This window comes from Henckelia pumila, chromosome 2 (assembly GCF_033568475.1).
Source record: "Henckelia pumila isolate YLH828 chromosome 2, ASM3356847v2, whole genome shotgun sequence".
NCBI lineage: Eukaryota > Viridiplantae > Streptophyta > Magnoliopsida > Lamiales > Gesneriaceae > Henckelia > Henckelia pumila.
Genome location: NC_133121.1, coordinates 4,188,529 through 4,208,255, shown reverse-complemented (window position 1 = coordinate 4,208,255; position 19,727 = coordinate 4,188,529). Strand labels below are relative to the sequence as shown.

The 19,727-nt window shown below is 34.6% G+C and overlaps 2 protein-coding genes across 4 annotated transcripts; both read right to left on the bottom strand.

The window, feature by feature from the left end:
- Nucleotides 1-8,099: 8,099 nt before the first annotated feature.
- On the bottom strand, nt 8,100-9,725 carry LOC140882043 (histone H3.3). The gene is made up of 5 exons (XM_073287782.1): nt 9,646-9,725; nt 8,940-9,011; nt 8,754-8,830; nt 8,578-8,668; nt 8,100-8,498 (listed from the first exon to the last, which is right to left on the bottom strand). Exons 2-5 carry the CDS (start codon nt 9,009-9,011, stop codon nt 8,328-8,330), a joined length of 411 nt encoding a protein of 136 aa, XP_073143883.1. The 5' UTR covers nt 9,646-9,725; the 3' UTR covers nt 8,100-8,327.
- A 1,003-nt stretch (nt 9,726-10,728) lies between these two features.
- On the bottom strand, nt 10,729-18,226 carry LOC140881636 (mechanosensitive ion channel protein 2, chloroplastic-like). 3 transcript variants are annotated; one of them, XM_073287104.1, is made up of 13 exons: nt 18,089-18,226; nt 17,935-18,000; nt 17,365-17,522; nt 15,871-15,994; nt 15,617-15,714; nt 15,427-15,540; nt 14,618-14,675; nt 14,062-14,211; nt 13,844-13,954; nt 13,419-13,586; nt 13,186-13,299; nt 12,517-12,573; nt 10,729-11,859 (listed from the first exon to the last, which is right to left on the bottom strand). In XM_073287104.1, exons 1-13 carry the CDS (start codon nt 18,155-18,157, stop codon nt 11,059-11,061), a joined length of 2,088 nt encoding a protein of 695 aa, XP_073143205.1. In that variant the 5' UTR covers nt 18,158-18,226; the 3' UTR covers nt 10,729-11,058. The 3 variants fall into 3 exon arrangements, with proteins under 3 accessions (XP_073143205.1, XP_073143207.1, XP_073143208.1); XM_073287106.1 differs by having other exon boundaries at nt 17,935-17,994; XM_073287107.1 differs by lacking the exons at nt 17,365-17,522; nt 17,935-18,000; nt 18,089-18,226 and having other exon boundaries at nt 15,617-15,709; nt 15,865-15,978.
- Between the last annotated feature and the right edge of the window lie 1,501 nt (nt 18,227-19,727).

Below are 19,727 nucleotides of genomic sequence, written 5' to 3'. Positions count from 1 at the left end.
ACAGGATGTTCAACAGTAATTCCCATCGACATACAATAGTCGTTAAAAGTCTGGGAAGTAAATTCTCCAGCATTATCAAGTCTTATTTTCTTGATCGTATATTCGGGAAATTGATTCCGCAATTTTATTATTTGAGCCATCAATTTTGCAAATGCCACATTCCGAGTGGACAATAAACATACATGTGACCATCTGCTAGAGGCATCGATCAATACCATAAAGTATCGAAATGGTCCACATGGTGGATGAATTGGCCCACAAATATCACCTTGAATACGTTCAAGAAATATAGGTGATTCCTTTTGGATTTTAGCTGGTGATGGTCTTATAATAAGTTTCCCCAGAGAACATGCTTTACACTGAAACTTATTATTCTGAAAGATCTTCTGGTCTTTCAGTGGATGACCACTTGTATTTTTTATAATCCTTCGCATCATTATTGAACCAGGATGTCCCAATCGATCATGCCAATTTGTTAGTATTGAAGAATTTCCAATAACCATATTTGATTCGATTGGACTTATATGTGTATAATGCAATCCAGTAGGGAGCATTGATAATTTCTCAACTACATATTTCTTTCCTGATTTATATGTAGTAAGACACATATATTTCTCATTTCCTTCGGTTATTGTTTTCGTATCATAACCATGAGAATATATATCATTAAAACTCAACAAATTTCTTTGTGATCGTGGTGAATATAAAGCTCTATTTATCAAAAATTTTGTACCATTAGGTAACAAAAATTGTGCTTTGCCACATCCTTCAATCAAGTCTACAGGACCTGATATTGTATTCACCATTGTTTTTGTTGGTTTTAATTCCAAGAAATATTTTTCATTTTTGAGGATAGTGTGCGTTGTACCACTATCTGGTATGCAAACTTCCAGTGCATTATTTCCATCTTTGATCATAGCATTTTCCATAATGATCTTCAAAAAACAATATGCAATAAAATGAATTAAGAAAGATACATGCAAATTATAATATGTTACAATTTAATTACAGAATAAAACAATACATGCAAAATATAATATGTTTTACAATATAAAAATTACATTGTTACATTATTTTCCCACCAGTACATTTAATCAATATCTTCGAAATCATTCAAAAAGTAGGCAGCATCTAAATTTATTGAACCACTTGCATGGTCAATGTTTTCAGTAAAATTGATCTCTTTTTCTTTCCCCTTTATTGAATCTTTATAGAGCTTACACAGATGCTCAGGGGCTCGACAAGTTCTTGACCAATGTCCTGGAGTGCCACATCTATAACAAACACTCTCAGTTCTTTTTGGATGATTTTCATTTTCACCCGTATTATCATGCTGCCTCTTTTGTGGGTGGTTCGTGACGTTCCTTTGAGATGAGTTATTGAAATAACTATCTCTTTTATTTTCAAATCCACGGCCTCGACCACGACCGCGATCATTTCTACGCCCACGTCCACGCCCACGTCCTCGACCAAAATCTTGTCTATATCTTTGATTTTGGTTTTCATTTTTATTTACGACATTTGCTTCAGAAAATGCCGTTGAACCAGTAGGTCTGGACTGATGATTTCTCATGAGCAATTCATTATTCTTTTCCGCCACGAGTAAACATGCGATGAGTTCTGAGTATCTTGAAAATCCACGCACTCTATATTGCTCTTGTAGAGTTATATTTGATGCGTGAAATGTGGAAAATGTCTTTTCAAGCATTTCCATCTCAGTAATATTATGCCCACAAAATTTCAGCTGTGAGACAATTCGATACATCGCAGAATTATAATCACTCACCTTTTTAAAATCTTGGAATCTTAAAGTATTCCATTCATCTCGTGCGGTCGGAAGTATAACTTCCCGTATATGCTCAAAACGTTCTTTTAACCCTTTCCACAAAATCATTGGGTCTTTCTCGGTCAAATATTCACATTTCAACCCCTCATCAAGATGTCTGCGTAAAAATATCATCGCTTTTGCTTTATCTTGTGAGGATGATATGTTATTTTCTTTGATAGTTTCGTTAAGACCCAATGACTCGAGATGCATTTCTACATCAAGGGTCCATGGCATATAATTCTTTCCGGTTATATCAAGTGCAATGAATTCGAGTTTCGCCAAGTTCGACATGGTGGTATTAGAAAATAACAATGCATTTTATTAGTTAATTTCCATAAATATGACAATACAAAATAATGGAAGAACGTAAATTACAAGTGCGTATACAAATAGAGAAAAAATATGTGTTGAAAAATCGCTGGTGAGTAAAAGACTCGTGAGCATGATGATCATAGTCGTTATGAAAAATATCCTTATAAATGTCATCATCTCCATCTTCGAAAAAACCGAGGATAAAATATTTTGAGAGAAAGAATGAATTTGGTGTGATTGAAAATGAGTTTGAGTGAACATATTTATAGGACAAACGGTAACAAAACGGCTAGTTTTTGCCCTCGAATTCATTGCACTTGATATAACCGGAAAAAATTATATGCCATGGACCCTCGATGTAGAAATGCATCTCGAGTCATTGGGTCTTAACGAAACTATCAAAGAAAATAACATATCATCCTCACAAGATAAAGCAAAAGCGATGATATTTTTACGCAGACATCTTGATGAGGGGTTGAAATGTGAATATTTGACCGAAAAAGACCCAATGATTTTGTGTAAAGGGTTAAAAGAACGTTTTGAGCATATACGGGAAGTTATACTTCCGACCGCACGAGATGAATGGAATACTTTAAGATTCCAAGATTTTAAAAAGGTGAGTGATTATAATTCTGCGATGTATCGAATTGTCTCACAGCTGAAATTTTGTGGGCATAATATTACTGAGATGGAAATGTTTGAAAAGACATTTTCCACATTCCACGCATCAAATATAACTCTACAACAGCAATATAGAGTGCGTGGATTTTCAAGATACTCAGAACTCATCGCATGTTTACTCGTGGCGGAAAAGAATAATGAATTGCTCATGAGAAATCATCAGTCCAGACCTACTGGTTCAACGGCATTTCCTGAAGCAAATGTCGTAAATAAAAATGAAAACCAAAATCAAAGATATAGACAAGATTTTGGTCGAGGTCGTGGACGAGGGCGTGGACGTGGGCGTAGAAATGATCGCGGTCGTGGTCGAGGCCGTGGATTTGAAAATAAAAGAGATAGTTATTTCAATAACTCATCTCAAAGGAACGTCACGAACCACCCACAAAAGAGGCAGCATGATAATACGGGTGAAAATGAAAATCATCCAAAAAGAACTGAGAGTGTTTGTTATAGATGTGGCACTCCAGGACATTGGTCAAAAACTTGTCGAGCCCCTGAGCATCTGTGTAAACTCTATAAAGATTCAATAAAGGGGAAAGAAAAAGAGACCAATTTTACTGAAAACATTGACCATGCAAGTGGTTCAATGAATTTAGATGCTGCCTACTTTTTGAATGATTTCGAAGATATTGATTAAATGTACTGGTGGGAAAAGAATTTAACAATGTAACTTTTATATTGTAAAACATATTATATTTTGCATATATTGTTTTATTCTGCAATTAAATTGTAACATATTATAATTTGCATGTATCTTTCTTAATTCATTTTATTGCATATTGTTTTTTGAAGATCATTATGGAAAATGCTATGATCAAAGATGGAAATAATGCACTGGAAGTTTGCATACCAGATAGTGGTACAACGCACACTATCCTCAGAAATGAAAAATATTTCTTGGAATTAAAACCAACAAAAACAATGGTGAATACAATATCAGGTCCTGTAGACTTGATTGAAGGATGTGGCAAAGCACAATTTTTGTTACCTAATGGTACAAAATTTTTGATAAATAGAGCTTTATATTCACCACGATCACAAAGAAATTTGTTGAGTTTTAATGATATATATTCTCATGGTTATGATACGGAAACAATAACCGAAGGAAATGAGAAATATATGTGTCTTACTACATATAAATCAGGAAAAAAATATGTAGTTGAGAAATTATCAATGCTCCCTACTGGATTGCATTATACACATATAAGTCCAATCGAATCAAATATGGTTATTGGAAATTCTTCAATACTAACAAATTGGCATGATCGATTGGGACATCCTGGTTCAATAATGATGCGAAGGATTATAGAAAATACAAGTGGTCATCCACTGAAAGACCAGAAGATCTTTCAGAATAATAAGTTTCAGTGTAAAGCATGTTCTCTGGGGAAACTTATTATAAGACCATCACCAGCTAAAATCCAAAAGGAATCACCCATATTTCTTGAACGTATTCAAGGTGATATTTGTGGGTCAATTCATCCACCATGTGGACCATTTCGATACTTTATGGTATTGATCGATGCCTCTAGCAGATGGTCACATGTATGTTTATTGTCCACTCGGAATGTGGCATTTGCAAAATTGATGGCTCAAATAATAAAATTGCGGAATCAATTTCCCGAATATACGATCAAGAAAATAAGACTTGATAAAGCTGGAGAATTTACTTCCCAGACTTTTAACGACTATTGTATGTCGATGGGAATTACTGTTGAACATCCTGTAGCTCATGTTCATACACAAAATGGATTAGCTGAATCATTGATTAAACGTCTGCAGTTGATTGCTAGACCAATGATTATGAGAACGAAACTCCCTATTTCTATATGGGGACATGCAATTTTACATGCTGCTGCATTGATTCGCATCAGGCCAAGTGCATATCATAAACACTCCCCATTGCAGCTTGTATTTGGCAAAGAACCAGATATTTCTCATTTGAGAATTTTTGGATGTATGGTGTATATGCCTATTGCACCACCTCAAAGAACAAAAATGGGACCTCAAAGAAAGAATGGTATTTATATCGGCTATGATAGTCCATCAATCATTAGATATCTTGAGGCTCAGACAGGCGATGTGTTTACAGCACGGTTTGCTGATTGTCATTTTGATGAAAATAACTTCCCAATGTTAGGGGGAAAAAAGAAACACATTGAAAAAGAAATCACATGGTATGTACCATCATTATTACATTTGGATCCTAGAACTAAACAATGTGATAAAGATGTACAGCAAATTGTGCATTTGCAAAGAATAGCAAATCAAATGTCAGATGCATTTGCAGACACAAAAGGGGTAACAAAATCATATATACCTGCTGTAAATGCCCCTGCTCGAGTTGAAATTCCAAAGAAACAAAATGAAGACATTCATGATGTCATAAAACGCCTGAAGCGTGGAAGGCCAATAGGTTCAAAGGATAAAAATCCTCGGAAAAGAAAATACATAGAGAAAAATGATGATCAGAAAATAGAAAATGGTGTTCCAGAAGAAACACACGATGATAAAAATATTCTGTCAGAACCACAAACTGACGAGAATCATGAAATCTCTATCAATTATATTAATACTGGAAAAATATGGAACCGAAAGAATGTACAAGATATTGATGAGATATTTTTGTACAATGTGGCATGTGACATCGTAAATGAAGATAATGAACCAAAATCTTTTGGTGAATGCAAAACTCGAAAGGATTGGTCAAAATGAAAAGATGACATCCAGGTTGAATTAAATTCGTTAAATAAACGTAATGTTTTTGGACCTATAGTCCTTACACCTAAAGGTGTTAAACCTGTTGGGTACAAATGGGTTTTTATTCGAAAGAGAAATGAGAAAAATGAAATAGTGAGATATAAAGCTCGACTTGTTGCACAAGGTTTTTCTCAAAGACCTGGAATTGATTATGAAGAAACATATTCTCCTGTTATGGATGCAATTACGTTTCGATATTTGATCAGTTTAGCAGTGTCTGAAAACTTGGACATGCGTCTAATGGATGTTGTTACAGCTTATTTATACGGATCACTTGATAGTGATATATACATGAAAATCCCTGAAGGATTTAAGATGCTAGAAGCACAAAGTTCAGAACCCAGAGAATTTTATTCTGTGAAATTACAAAGATCATTGTATGGGTTAAAGCAATCCGGCCGAATGTGGTATAATCGACTAAGTGAACACTTGATGAAAAAGGGATATGTAAATGATCCAATATGCACTTGTGTTTTCATCAAGAAAACAACATCGGGATGCGTGATTATTGCTGTATATGTTGATGATTTAAACATCATTGGAACGAATAAAGAAATTCAAGAAGTGATGTTATACTTGAAGGAAGAATTTGAAATGAAAGACCTTGAAAAAACCAAGTATTGTCTTGGTTTACAAATTGAACAAAAAGAATGTGGAATTTTTGTTCACCAGTCTAATTATACAGAGAAGGTCCTTAAACGTTTCAATATGGATCAATCAAATCCTTTAAGTACTCCAATGGTTGTCAGATCATTGAATATAGAAAAGGATTCATTTCGTCCATGTGAAGATGATGAAGTTGTTCTTGGTCCTGAAGTACCATATCTAAGTGTCATTGGTACCCTTATGTATCTTGCAAATTGCACTAGACCAGACATATCTTTTGCAGTAAATTTATTGGCAAGATTCAGTTCATGTCCAACGAAGAGGCACTGGAACGGAATTAAACATATATTCCGTTATTTACGAGGAACGACGGATTTGGGACTTTTGTATCCAAAAGATACAAATCAGAGAATAATTGGTTATGCTGATGCTGGATACTTATCTGATCCACATAAGGCACGTTCCCAAATCGGATATGTATTTACTCGTGGAGGCACTGCAATCTCTTGGCGATCACAGAAACAAACACTTGTTACAACTTCATCAAATCATGCCGAGATTATTGCACTACATGAAGCAAGCCGTGAATGTGTCTGGCTTAAATCAATGACTCGGCATATCCAAACTTCTTGCGGATTATCAGTGGACAAGAATCCAATCACACTGTATGAAGATAATGCTGCATGTGTTGCCCAAATGAAAGAAGGATACATCAAAAGTGACAGAACTAAACATATTCCTCCTAAATTCTTTGCATACACTCAAGAGCTGGAGAAGAATAAAGATATTGATATCTGTTACATTCAATCAAGTGAGAACTCATCCGATCTCTTCACAAAGGCACTTCCCACGGCGATATTCAGAAAACACATTTATAATATTGGGATGCGCAATCTACGAAATATGTGAAGAATCATTCATGTTAACATCAGGGGGAGTTTACGTGGCTGCACTCTTTTTTCCTTACTATGGTTTTTGTCCCAATGGGTTTTTCTTAGTAAGGTTTTTAACGAGGCAGTATACAACACGTAATGAAGATAGTCATTCTATCATGATCATCATCACAAGGGGGAGTGTTGAAAATATATATATAAATATATATTATTATTTATTGTTGAATGTTGAAGGTTGAAAGTTGAAAATTGAATTGTAAAATATTGAAAATTAGTGTGTGATGATGTAATTAATGATGTATTAATTTTTGACTAATCTCCACTTGAAATCTATAAATAGGTCTCTCCATTTGTGTAGAAAAACACAATTGTGATGAGAGAAAAATATTTGTGAAGTGTAGAATTTGATATATTTTGAGTTTTGGAGTTTACTTTTTACCATAAATTTTTACTTTTTCACAACAAAATAGACATTGTCGAAAAATCAAAATCACTCGAAAGGGGAAAAAAAAATCAAAACTCACAGTTAACTCTGATTTCCATTTTATAAACAAAGTTAGACTTCTCAGTACGTCATAAATGTTCGATATAAGAAGTATGCTACTTGTAAAGTTGTATTCCCAACCTAAATCTTGATATATCCATACCTCAATATAGAAGAAATGAAATATCGATAATATTTCGATATAATATCATTTAAATTTCTGTACGACATGCGCTGTGAACAAAAATTTCTGGAATATTGTGTACCCAACCACCCAATAATCTCCTCCTATCCTATCTTAGACAGTCGTTTTGCTCGGAAGTTGTTGAAGACGGTTCTATCCATGCGGAAGCGAGAGCACTTGTTCCAGTTATTTGAATGACCTCTTGGTTCAAATGTTTAGTGTTTATCCTAGAATATCAAATAGTTATATAAGTAAAATCCTAGAAAAAAGGACGATTTGGCTGGCTTTGAAAGGACGAATCCTTCCATATCTCCAAGTCATACGAGCAAAATGGTTGTAGATTACTTCATAAAAGAAAAAAAAAACATTAATCGCAAACATCACTTTAAGCACGCAAAAACGTGTTCCAACTTAGTGTCGTTCAGAAAGCAATTAACAACGAGGTTAACAAGAAGAAATAGCATATAGATTCCCCAAGTTTAAGGCAGCCTGTTTTCTACTAGTCTATTATCGAGACGAAACCAAAGAACCCAATCAACCACTATCACCACATTCAAACAAGGCAACTGCTACACAAACCTAAGCACGCTCCCCTCGGATTCTGCGAGCAAGCTGGATGTCTTTGGGCATGATGGTCACTCGCTTGGCATGAATTGCACACAAGTTAGTGTCCTCGAATAGACCAACCAGGTAGGCCTCAGCAGCCTCCTGAAGCGCCAATACTGCGTGGCTCTGGAAACGGAGATCAGTCTGCAGCCAAATCGGGAGAGTCAGTCAAACAAACTAGAGGCGAGTTTATCACGATACAAGCGTCGAGCATTAAACCCACCTTGAAATCTTGGGCGATTTCGCGAACAAGCCTTTGGAAAGGTAACTTCCTGATCAAAAGCTCGGTACTCTTCTGGTACTTGCGAATTTCACTGTATCATGGCATTAACACAACCGTCATAAATTGAACATGAACTTCTATTCATTACCACACAACACAAGGAGAGGTTTACCCACCGAAGCGCAACGGTACCAGGGCGGTAACGATGAGGCTTCTTCACTCCACCAGTGGTGGGGGCGGACTTTCGGGCAGCCTATAGAACGAAATTGTACCAAATTACAATGGTGAGCGAAAAATATCACATTATGCAATAAAATCACTTGCATAATCTCATTGTATGTCTTGTAAAGTAATGCCAGGACCTTAGTAGCCAGTTGTTTCCTTGGAGCTTTCCCTCCCGTGGACTTGCGAGCAGTTTGCTTGGTACGAGCCATCTGCCAGCAGAAAAGGTTTTAACAAATACACATTAAGATGATTCGTGAGTCCCAAAAATCTACACTTTCGTGCTTCAACGGGTGAATTCGAGAGCGAAAGAAATTGTAAGCACCGCCGAATTGTGATATCAAAGAAAATATATTCATATTCTCTTCACATGTTAATAAAATTCAACACAAGCACATCCAATAATTATCGCAAGAACCATTGACAACACATGATAACTAACATCAGAACACGCGAAACCCCCGAAACCTACCCGTGGGAGGGGCAACTTTGAGACGAATATAAAATCCGATGCATCAAAACCCTAACCCAAAACTATGAAAGCCCTAATTTCAGTATTAGTACCGAATCATGGATACCTAAATTCGCAATGCTGATAAAGCAGCTTCAAAAACCAACTTTTGTTTATGTGTTTTTTTGCCAAAAAAAAAAAAAAAAAAAAAAAAAAACTGAACGTTAACATTATATTGAACATCGATGACAAAAATGCCCAAGGTTCCGATCATAACATGAGCGTGGGTAAAATTCAAAAAACACGCAAGGAATTCATTATACGAAACATGATAAATACCAAAAATCAAAAGAATTCGACGGCAACAAAAAGAAGAAGAAGGAAGATTAACCCACCTCTCCCTCACTTGTTCAGATCTCTCTCGGTAGCCGAAAATTAAAATGCGTTGGAGATTGAAGCGTTTATAAAGAATAGGATGAAGAATCCAACGGTGTTGAATGAGTTGAATTGTGTTTTCTCTGTATAAGTGGACGTCAGAGATGTAAAGTTGTTGAGTGACACGGATCGACAAGGTCAACGTGTACCTTGCTACTAATGTAATTTTATTTTTTTTATAAAATAAACCTTGCTACTAATGTAATTTAATGACCTTTTTCCGAAAAAAAAAACAGAAATTTAAAATTTTAAGGTTTCAAACAGGTCAGGCTTAACCGACCGGGTCCAATAAACGCGTTGAAAGGGCCGGCCACGTTGAACTTAACCAGCAATTTAGCCTCGAAAGGGAAACAGAGAAACTTTAACAGTTTACTGTTAATTTTGTAAAAACTAATTTTTTATTTGGGTTTTCGTATAAAAATATTATTTTTTATTACAAATTTGAATGAGATTGATCAGCTGGGTCATCCTGGACTTGAACCAGAGACCTGCTAGACTTAATATTACGCGGCTCATAGACGCTCGCGAGCATACAGGAAAAGAGTAAACTGTCTGAGTGTAACAGTTAGATGGACACGGCACTTACCTTCGTTCCGTATCTCATCATGTTGGGCTTTCCAGAGAGCTCACCCGCCTTAAATCATGGGTATGGAGCCAGGATCAGAATCAGAAGGAAAGGCCAGGCACTCAGGCTACTTTAATACAATACGCTATTCTTCCCGTAGCTTGCTGCTGAAAAACGAATAGGCTAGCGCGGCTGCCCCTCAAAATGCCTAAAAAAAGGGGTTTAATGCAATCATCTCACGGATGAAAATGTCTCATTCTCACCTTTTTTTTCCCCTATGTTTATCTTTTTATAATTTTAATTTTTCATATAGTCAAATTTTGATTTTAATCCATCAATTTTTTATTTTTGCAATTTTGATGTTTTTTTAAAGGAAGAATTGATGTGGTAGCGCGTTGCTGATGTGTCACATCATCATTTTTCATAAAAAATGACTGAAATTAATCATTGACAAAATACGAAAAATATAAGACTAAAAATGAGACTAAAAATGAAATAGTCAGATATCGTAATTTTCTATATCATTGTAATTCAAACTCCTGAATCCCGAATGAGACTCTGTTCCAAATTACATTCCCACCAACGCATATGACGCATATGCAAATCACTGCAAATGAAGACTAGAACAGAATGTTCAAACAAAGCTGGGTGATCGATGATCCATTCAACATAAAACTTCATGATGGATCATCAAAATATAATCTGTTAGGAGTATACATTATGTACGATGCCGCACCCTCACAGTATAGCCTTCATCAGTGATCTGGTTTAAATATCAACTGTGAGCAGTATAAGAAGCCAGATGCCGTTAGTCTTGCGCATCTAGCCGATCACCCACCGGAGAACCTGGCTCGTTTGAGTGCTTAGCATCAATTTTTTCCTTCTCAGCCACAGGAGAGCCATTTCCACTACGTTGTTTAGCCAATTCCTTCGTATCTTCAGAACTTGGTCGTGGGACCATGTCCTCTTCGATAGGGAGGGTCCTCTTTGAGCCCTCCAATGCAACACCAAGAAGTATATTCTCTTCCAGAGAAGGTTTGCTCAAGGGTGGCTGGTTATTTTGTGGTTTAATGTCCTGTTTTGGCTGCGAAGCAGCTGGCACACTGTCAAATCTATGACCACTTGACGGCTCTTGAAATGAGACTGAGGAACCCTCTTGCCCGACTTTTTGGGCATCCTTCTTGGTTACATCTGCTTTTGGCACATGCACCTGCCCAACTTCAGTATCATCTTTTGACATTTGATCTTCCTTGGGATCAGTCAGCGTCGTTTCTCTGGATTTTGAAATGGTATTCAAAGCTGTTTCACTTTTAGCATCCACTTTGGTATCAGGTGTTGACCTGGCTGTATCCTTGCTGTCTTCCTCTCCGCTTGCTTGTGTCGATCGAGCCTGAGGTGGTTTAATTTTATCTTCCCCATTAATTTTATAAGAGGACTCCATCAAGAGTAACGGACGGTTAGCTGCTGCCCCCTTGTTAAAATTAGAGTCGCCAAATGATGCATTATCCAAGTCTGCATCAACATACTGTTTCTGAAACGTACGGATAGGAGTGGCAAGTCGAGCTCGATGATGCCTAACAACCCTGAGTAGGTCAAGAAGAATAATTTCCTGTTTCTCAAACCAAAAAATCAAGTTAAGTTGGAGATTTAACAAATTCGTAAGACAAAATTAGAGATTGAAAATAAAACAGATGTGAAACAAAACGTTTAAGCATAAAATCTGGTTGCTGCTAATTTCCAGTATAACAAATTTTCAGAGATAAGTGGCAAATGCTTGACCACTAGCAGACTCATTTGGCTATATGAGAATTTAAGCTATCAGAGACTCAAGAGTCCATCTTTATCTCTTCAGTACTTAATAACTTATGCAGATTAATATTCACCGTACATTTTTTAATAAACTAATATGGAAGTGGCAGAGATAGTCTACTAATATGAGAAACAACGCATCTACACAAACACCTTAGCACATAAAACACAAAACACTTATCATGTCAAAAAGCTCAGTTCCTCTGCAGCAGTGGCAAAGATTTCTGACATATATCCAAATTCAATCTAGAGATTAGAAGCTAGACACAAGGTAAAAAAAAAAGAACTAAATTGCTGGACAAGTTGGTTCTGATACAAAATCACAAGATTCTACTAGAGCCATCTCTATGATACCCATGTAATGCACAAAGCAATGCTTGAACAAGCAATCATTTTATTGACCAAAAGACAAGATATGCCTTATCGGAGGGAGTACAGTGCAAAAATATGTTTTCACCTTAACACACAGATATTCTTCAAAATGTGAAGTCTTCACAAAGCATGACACCAAGATCTGCATATCGGAACAAATGAGATTGAATAACCAAGGAAAACTACCAATTATCACATGACACAAGGAGACAACATAAATTATGATCATGAAAAGTTTGTTAATGTGACAAACATAATGCCATCAAACAGATCATACAAACTTTCTCTAGAATAAAATTATTTTACAAACTAGTAAGTTACATTCTCTGAAAACAGGTATTTAGAAGATACAATAGCTCTGATGGCTCTGAAAATGTTAAAAGCGTCCACCCATGGGGGCTTAATATAGCCTTTATGACCAGGCATCACAGTTGCTGATAGAACTACCAGAGCCTTATTAAGATTTAATAATAAAGGAGAATCAAGGCGGAGTATGTAGCAACTGCAGAATTCTAGTTAATAAGAAAACATAATTTCCTTTTCCTCTCTTGTTTTCCTTTTCCAGCGGGGTAAGGAATAAGGAATATTTGTTTTATTCTAGCTATAATTTCCCTGCGGGAAAGCATATTTTCTCAGGAATATACAACAGAAACATAAAGTTAAATAGATATATTAAGAAACTCAACAAGAAGTTAACAAATATTCTTTGAATGAACTGAATGGTATATTGTTTTAATCAAGAATAAGAGCTGACCAAGAGGGCCTGATTTTCAGGATCAATAGTGTCCAAGAATACTCTTCTGTGCAATTTCTGTTGTTCCACTTGAGGATTCTTAGCCAATACCTTGCGCATGTCAGCCACAATATTCTGCGCCAAGAGGCAAGAAAAAATGTTGTGCATTAAAGCAAAACACTAGAGGTGGAAGACTCATGTTTTCAGTAACATTCATTAATATAGACCAACAAGAGAATGATGAAGGCGCTCACATTAATTTTGCTAACATCCAAGTGACTGATCGCCAGGTGGGTTTTAATACGCCAATGAGTTCTTTGGCTGAGATTTCTCACAATACTCATAGTGAACTTATGGTTTGGTATGTGGACAGCCTCGCGATCATCAGCTCTGACAATTGTTGGTGACCACCACCCCATATGCTGCAAAGTGAAAATGCAAGGACGTAAATGAACAAAAATTTGCACACAAGCATTGGAAGTGACAAGTCAGGAAATAAGGGACAACTGAAATTAACTTTGATTATTTAATGATGAACAAATTGTGTCCATGTTCATGTGGGTAGGTGTTTTCTTGATCATATACAAAAAATTCTTCTTTCGAACAAACTATGCTTTCAAAACATTACTTTTCATATGACATATTAATCATTTTGTCATAAAGAATACCAAACACTAACCTCAACAATCCCAGAAACTTCATAGCCATCGATCTTAATTTGTATCCATTCGTTCACAACAAATGGCCGGGTTGCTTGCACCATTGCACCAGAAAGAAAATTCGTGAAAATCTGTATTTAGAAAATAAAAAAATGGGTTTGATTGAATCCTAAGAAAAACTTAAATTGAGATTAAATAAGTTCGTAAAAATAATTAATGATAAATATTCAAGGGACACCTCACGTCCAGCGAGCGTCAGCAAGACAGTCCCAAGCCCTCCAGCTGTGAGCCATTTTTGGGTTGAGAAACCTAACAACTCCATAAATAACGATGCAGATGCAACCCATACAGCTGTGTAAATAGCTTTGCCAGCAAACTGGAAGCCTATCTGCACAAAGAAAATTATTTAAAGAGGTTAATCTTCAGAACATAGTTATTAAAGGCACACAATTAACGCGCCAATAGCCCCAAAAGTGGCCTAAGCACATGGATGTGCCGATATTTGGAAGGGAATGATCATTCCTCCATCTCTTCACCAATTGTAACTTCCTCGATCCCCTGTTTTCCTTTTTTCTATTATTTTTGTCTTTCACAAATCCTCTTGGATCCCCTCAAAGGGTAGAGTATATGAGAAAATTGTCATAAATCACACCCAACTAAACAGCTCATGCATATGAAATTTAAAAATGGGAAAAAAAAATGATAAAACGCAAATAGCAAACAACCGAACTAGCTATCAGAAGCAAAACTGGAAATAGAATACGATTTATGTGAATCAAAACGTTGGAACATACATTAGTAGCATCAGGGGAGCCATTTGTCTCCATAATTTTTTGAGCTTGATGAATCAGACTGCAAAAGGATGCAACGATTCTTAGTTCTTCCAAAAGAAGTGCTTAATATAGCGTGTAACGCATAAAAGAGAAAAAAAATTGCCATAGATGAATAACCTGATGATAGATATGGAACTAAAAGCCAAAAAACTTAAGTACAAATATTCAATATGGAAAAAAGCAGGTATAATAAATCTTCCACATAAGAATGGAGGAAAAAAATCAAAATGAAGGTTACAGATAACACAAAACAAAGTTTAAGATCAGAATGAAGGATTGATTGGTCACTGTTGCTCCCGCCTCCCTGTCCCAGCCTCCATTTGGTTGGTGTACTTGGTATCGACAATTAACCATTACTGTTTTGTACTGTTACTGACACATGCATCGAATACATAGGCATCATGTATGCAAAAAATCTATGTGATTTTGATTTTTGTATGCACTCATGCATGTATATACACATGTTGATTCCAGATAAATTTGTGTATCATTCATACTCAAGAATGCAAAAAGAAAGTTGCATAATTGTGATATTGTTTAATGACTTGTGCTTGACAGCGATACATGTCAAGGAAAAACAAAGGAAACCTTCAAACTGGGGATAAATGTTTGAGCATAAGTGCTTAATATATTTCTGTGATCCATAATTAACAATATTCATATGAATAGATTGCGTCACTGATATCAATCTCAGAGGAAAAAAGAAGTCCAGAAATTAAAGCAGATCATCAGAATAAGATTAACACATTAGCCTAAAAACAGAGATTCACCTTGACAAACAGTATGCACATGCCGTCACTGTTGACAATGATCTAACAAAATTTAGGAGTCGTAGCTTCACAATTTGACCGGCCTCTGTGGGAAAGACCATTGAATCAAGTGCTCTGCAAAAATTCACTTTCATTCAGTCTATTATGCGTAATCTAATTTTCCAATTTTTCTTCAGTGAGAGGTACCAACCTACAGATAAAGATTGCTCCAGCCCATAAAAACAAGGGCCTAACATAGGAGGTTGTCACATAAAATGTGCTGCTCTTTTTCCAACTGCTGTCACTTTTCTACAATTCATTGGTAATCTGATAAAATTCACTTCTTAATTGACATAAAAAACAAACTTAGTCTCAACATGACATTACTTTTTCAATGAATGAGATGACCAAAAAGAAATTCAGGAACTTAAATATGAAGACCATTGAATTCACAAAAACACGTACATTCAAAAAAAAATTCCTTATTTGCTGCACGAGTGGCCCAAGTCCCCATATTGCAAAAATGACAATACCCACTGCTGAAGCCAATTCGATCACGAGAGGACTTCCTTGCAAATTCTTAAATGGTCTGGAAAACATCAAAAGAAAAAAATTTCATTCATGAAAAGGTTGCATAAGACCAAAGGGGAGGAAATATCATCTATCACATCATTAACTCCAACATTCAGGATTTGTATTGTAATTTTATAATTGCAAGCTGGCAGATGTCTTTATATGTCGTGACAAAAACATATATGATTTGTCATACACTTGTTTTCGAAAACCTAATTTATGGTTCTGTTCACTTTTATGGAGTTCATTTCTGCGATCTTGCGGAAATTATTTTTAAAAGTTAAGTGTACAAGAATTAGTTCATCTGCCAAGGACTGTTACTATATTACTCTTCTTCAACAAGTATTCACAAACTTGTCGGTTTCCTGTAATTCATTTCTCAAGATCTGCTGTTACGAGAAATACAATTGTTTCATATTTGATTTTATTTCTACTAGCATCCAAGCACACGCTTTGCGTGTGTGATATAATATATAAATCTTATGTATTTATTTTATTTTATTTTAAATTAAATATTTGATTTGAAAAAACAAAGATATAGGGAGAAGATGGTGGGAGATGAACATAGTGAGGTTGAATCGTTTGATTTGAAAAAAACAAAGATAGTGGGAGAAGATGGTGGGAGATGAAGATGGTGGGGTTGAATCGTTTTTGTCCATTTTACCCAACAACAATGAAAAGACAAAGGCATTTTTGAGGGTATAAATGTAATATTAGAATGGTGTCATCATTTGCATACCAAAATAGTTTTTAAAAGGTAGAGAAATATTATAATATAGTAAAGATATACCCATCAAAGCAAATGAAAATACTTGATATTTGATTCAGCAATTTTAGACATCAGGAATCGTGCCACCACATGATTCTCAACATTCTCCTCTTTTTTTTTTTTTTACTCTGGATCCACTTGAAAGCAACTGTGTGCGTGTGTTTTTTTTCCTTTTTTTTTCTCGTGTTTGTCCTTGGAAAGCAAGTTTTATATTTCAAGACACGGGAGGCAAACCAGGAATTTGTCTGGAAGGTAAAAATGATTGTGTAGAATAGAAACAATAAATGTTCGAGAGAAACTAGATAGACACGGGAAAAAAACTTGATCATTAAGATGACAAAAAATTAAATTAATAAATAATTTGTTCTTCGTGTGCTTAATTCTTTAGATTAAATAAATCAGCAAGCAACTCCAGTAGCATACTCGCCCATCAAACGTTTTGACCACGTTATGGTTATTTACTGATCAACTGTGCTATGTGTACATATATGGAGAGGAACCTGTTCATCTTAATCAAGTGTTCCAAATGTGTAACATATCGTTGTTGCAACTAGTGAGGTGGTAAACTTAAATTAAGATTTCCTGACGATAACAACCTGCCAGACAGAAGCCATTACCGTGCTAATGTTAGTGTCGCCTTCTTCAAAAAGGTGATGTCCAACGAGGGGCCTGGATTTAGAGAACACTGACACTTAAACACGTGATATCTACAGGGGATGGTGCATACTCGTCTATGTATTCTCTTGGAAAAATTTGTACTCCAAGAAAATTGTTTCTGAAATACAAAATAGAAACACAAGACAAGTCATACCAAGAATAAAGATTGAAGAGACAAAATTCACCAGCGGACAGAATTTTAAAACAAGAAACATCCAAAATAGAATCCATTAATAAGTATCTTAGTTTAACAAAATTAATAAGCTATATTGATTATTGAGAAACGGTGACTCGGCTCTTTCCACAAAGAAATCACCCACCATTCCACGCGGGTACCAGCATTTCAGCATGATTGAATAAACAAAGGAGAGTTTTTCTTTATCCAACAAAGGAATTAGCATTTCCAGAATAACATACTACAAATGGTATCAAGACAACCAAACGCAAAATAAAAGGCATAATTCTTCCGTTTGGAGATATTTATCGGCACTATGCACAGAAGCCGAATTCGCAGAAACATAAAGCCATACCAATGAAATTGATGGCGGATTAGCTCTCAATAAACATAATTTGCCCCTAATCTTCGAATTCTGCAGCTTGAAATGAATATATTACAGAAATTATTAAAGGAAAATCAATGTAATTGAAAGGTGAAATGCATCAATCGAAGATTAGAGTATTTACCGACGGTCTTCTGGTGTTCCTGCTAATTCCGAACTCAAGAGACGGTAACAGCGAACCCGCGACTGCCATTTTAGGGTGAAAACCGGAAAGCTTTCTGTACCTAAAGGGGTTTTTTTTTTTGCCTTTTTTTTTTGCCTTTTTTTTTTCTTTTGTTTTTTCGCAAACCAAAATAAAATATATCGTTGGTCAAATTATTATATATTATTTCTCCTTTCAAAATTTAAAAATAATAATATATAATTATCATGATTTTATTTTTTCCTTACATAATCCAAATCAATCTCTAAGTAAAATAATATAATTATTTTATAATAAATACACGTGACGATAAATCTATATATAAAGTAAGAGTAAACGATCTTTTGGTATGAGCATTATCTTTATTTTTGTACTTATATAATTTTTTAATTACGAATATGTCATTTTCATTATTTTTTATTTCATGAATATTTATCTATATCTATATTATATCTATACTATATATTAAGTAAGAGCAAACAGTCTTTTATTATGAACATCATTTTTACTTTTGGTCTTATAAAGTTATGTAATTATGAATATATCATTTTTATTATTTTTTTCATTTCATGAATATTTATTTATGAAAATATCATTTTTAATCAAACTATTTATTATTATAATTTTTTATATTTTCAATTAAAAAAATAGACAATAAAATGCACGCATTGCATGCATTTGGGTATTAGTATATATTATGCGCGAATAAGATTGAATTGAGAAGGAGAAAAGGATAATCCACAATAGAATAAAGTATAAAATTTATTTTGGTACATGATTATCGATAATATGTTAAATTGATACATAAATTATTGAAAATAATTTAATTAGTATATGATCAAAGTAAAAAGTCAATGTTGTCCATTATTTAAATTGATTTTGAGTCCAATATTGTTATTAAATTCAATTGGATATATATTTTGTTTTTAAAATTATTTTATTGGTTAAAATCATAAAAAAAAATTCATATTTACTATACTACAAAAAGAAAATTGTATATTATGTATCCGAAAAAGTATTAATGGAATTTGTATATAAATAAAAAAAAAAAAACACACACACACACACACACACACATATATATATATATATATATATATATATATATATATATATATATATATATATATATCTTTTGAAAAAAAATGGGTAACCTATGGAGGTGAGAGCAACAACACAACATTACATTGATATTGCTTATTGTCTCGATTTATATAATTATATTTGCATATAATTTTTGTACTTGGTTTAGACATTTACGACAAATTAAATGATTTTTAATTGTATTTTTAATTAAATTATACTAATATGATAAGGTTTTTTCTTAATGAACGAGTTCAAAAATGAGTTATTTGCAACAAACACCCCTGTGAAATATTGAAAATGCACATTTCTTCCCTATGAAATTTTAATAGGCATCTTCAACTCTAACCTTTTAAAAAATTAGCACATTCGCTCCTTCAGATGAGTGATTGTTGTGCACACGCCCCTCATGCGACTGGAAAAATATTTTGATATTTTTTTGCACCAAATAACCATATGAAATATTTAAAATGCATATTTGACCCCTGTGAAAATAATTTTTAAATCTATTCAACCCATAATACACAATTTTTAATAA

Excerpts from the sequence above, each read along its gene's own strand:
- LOC140882043 (XM_073287782.1), bottom strand. The coding sequence starts at position 9,011 with ATGGCTCGTACCAAGCAAACTGCTCGCAAGTCCACGGGAGGGAAAGCT. Across the intron at positions 8,831-8,939 it reads GGAAACAACTGGCTACTAAG|GCTGCCCGAAAGTCCGCCCC; the intron begins GTCCTGGCATTA and ends TTCGTTCTATAG. Across the intron at positions 8,499-8,577 it reads AAATCGCCCAAGATTTCAAG|ACTGATCTCCGTTTCCAGAG; the intron begins GTGGGTTTAATG and ends ATTTGGCTGCAG.
- LOC140881636 (XM_073287104.1), bottom strand. The coding sequence starts at position 18,157 with ATGGCAGTCGCGGGTTCGCTGTTACCGTCTCTTGAGTTCGGAATTAGC. Across the intron at positions 18,001-18,088 it reads GGAACACCAGAAGACCGTCG|CTGCAGAATTCGAAGATTAG; the intron begins GTAAATACTCTA and ends ATTCATTTCAAG. Across the intron at positions 12,574-13,185 it reads CTGAAAATCAGGCCCTCTTG|ATCTTGGTGTCATGCTTTGT; the intron begins GTCAGCTCTTAT and ends TCCGATATGCAG.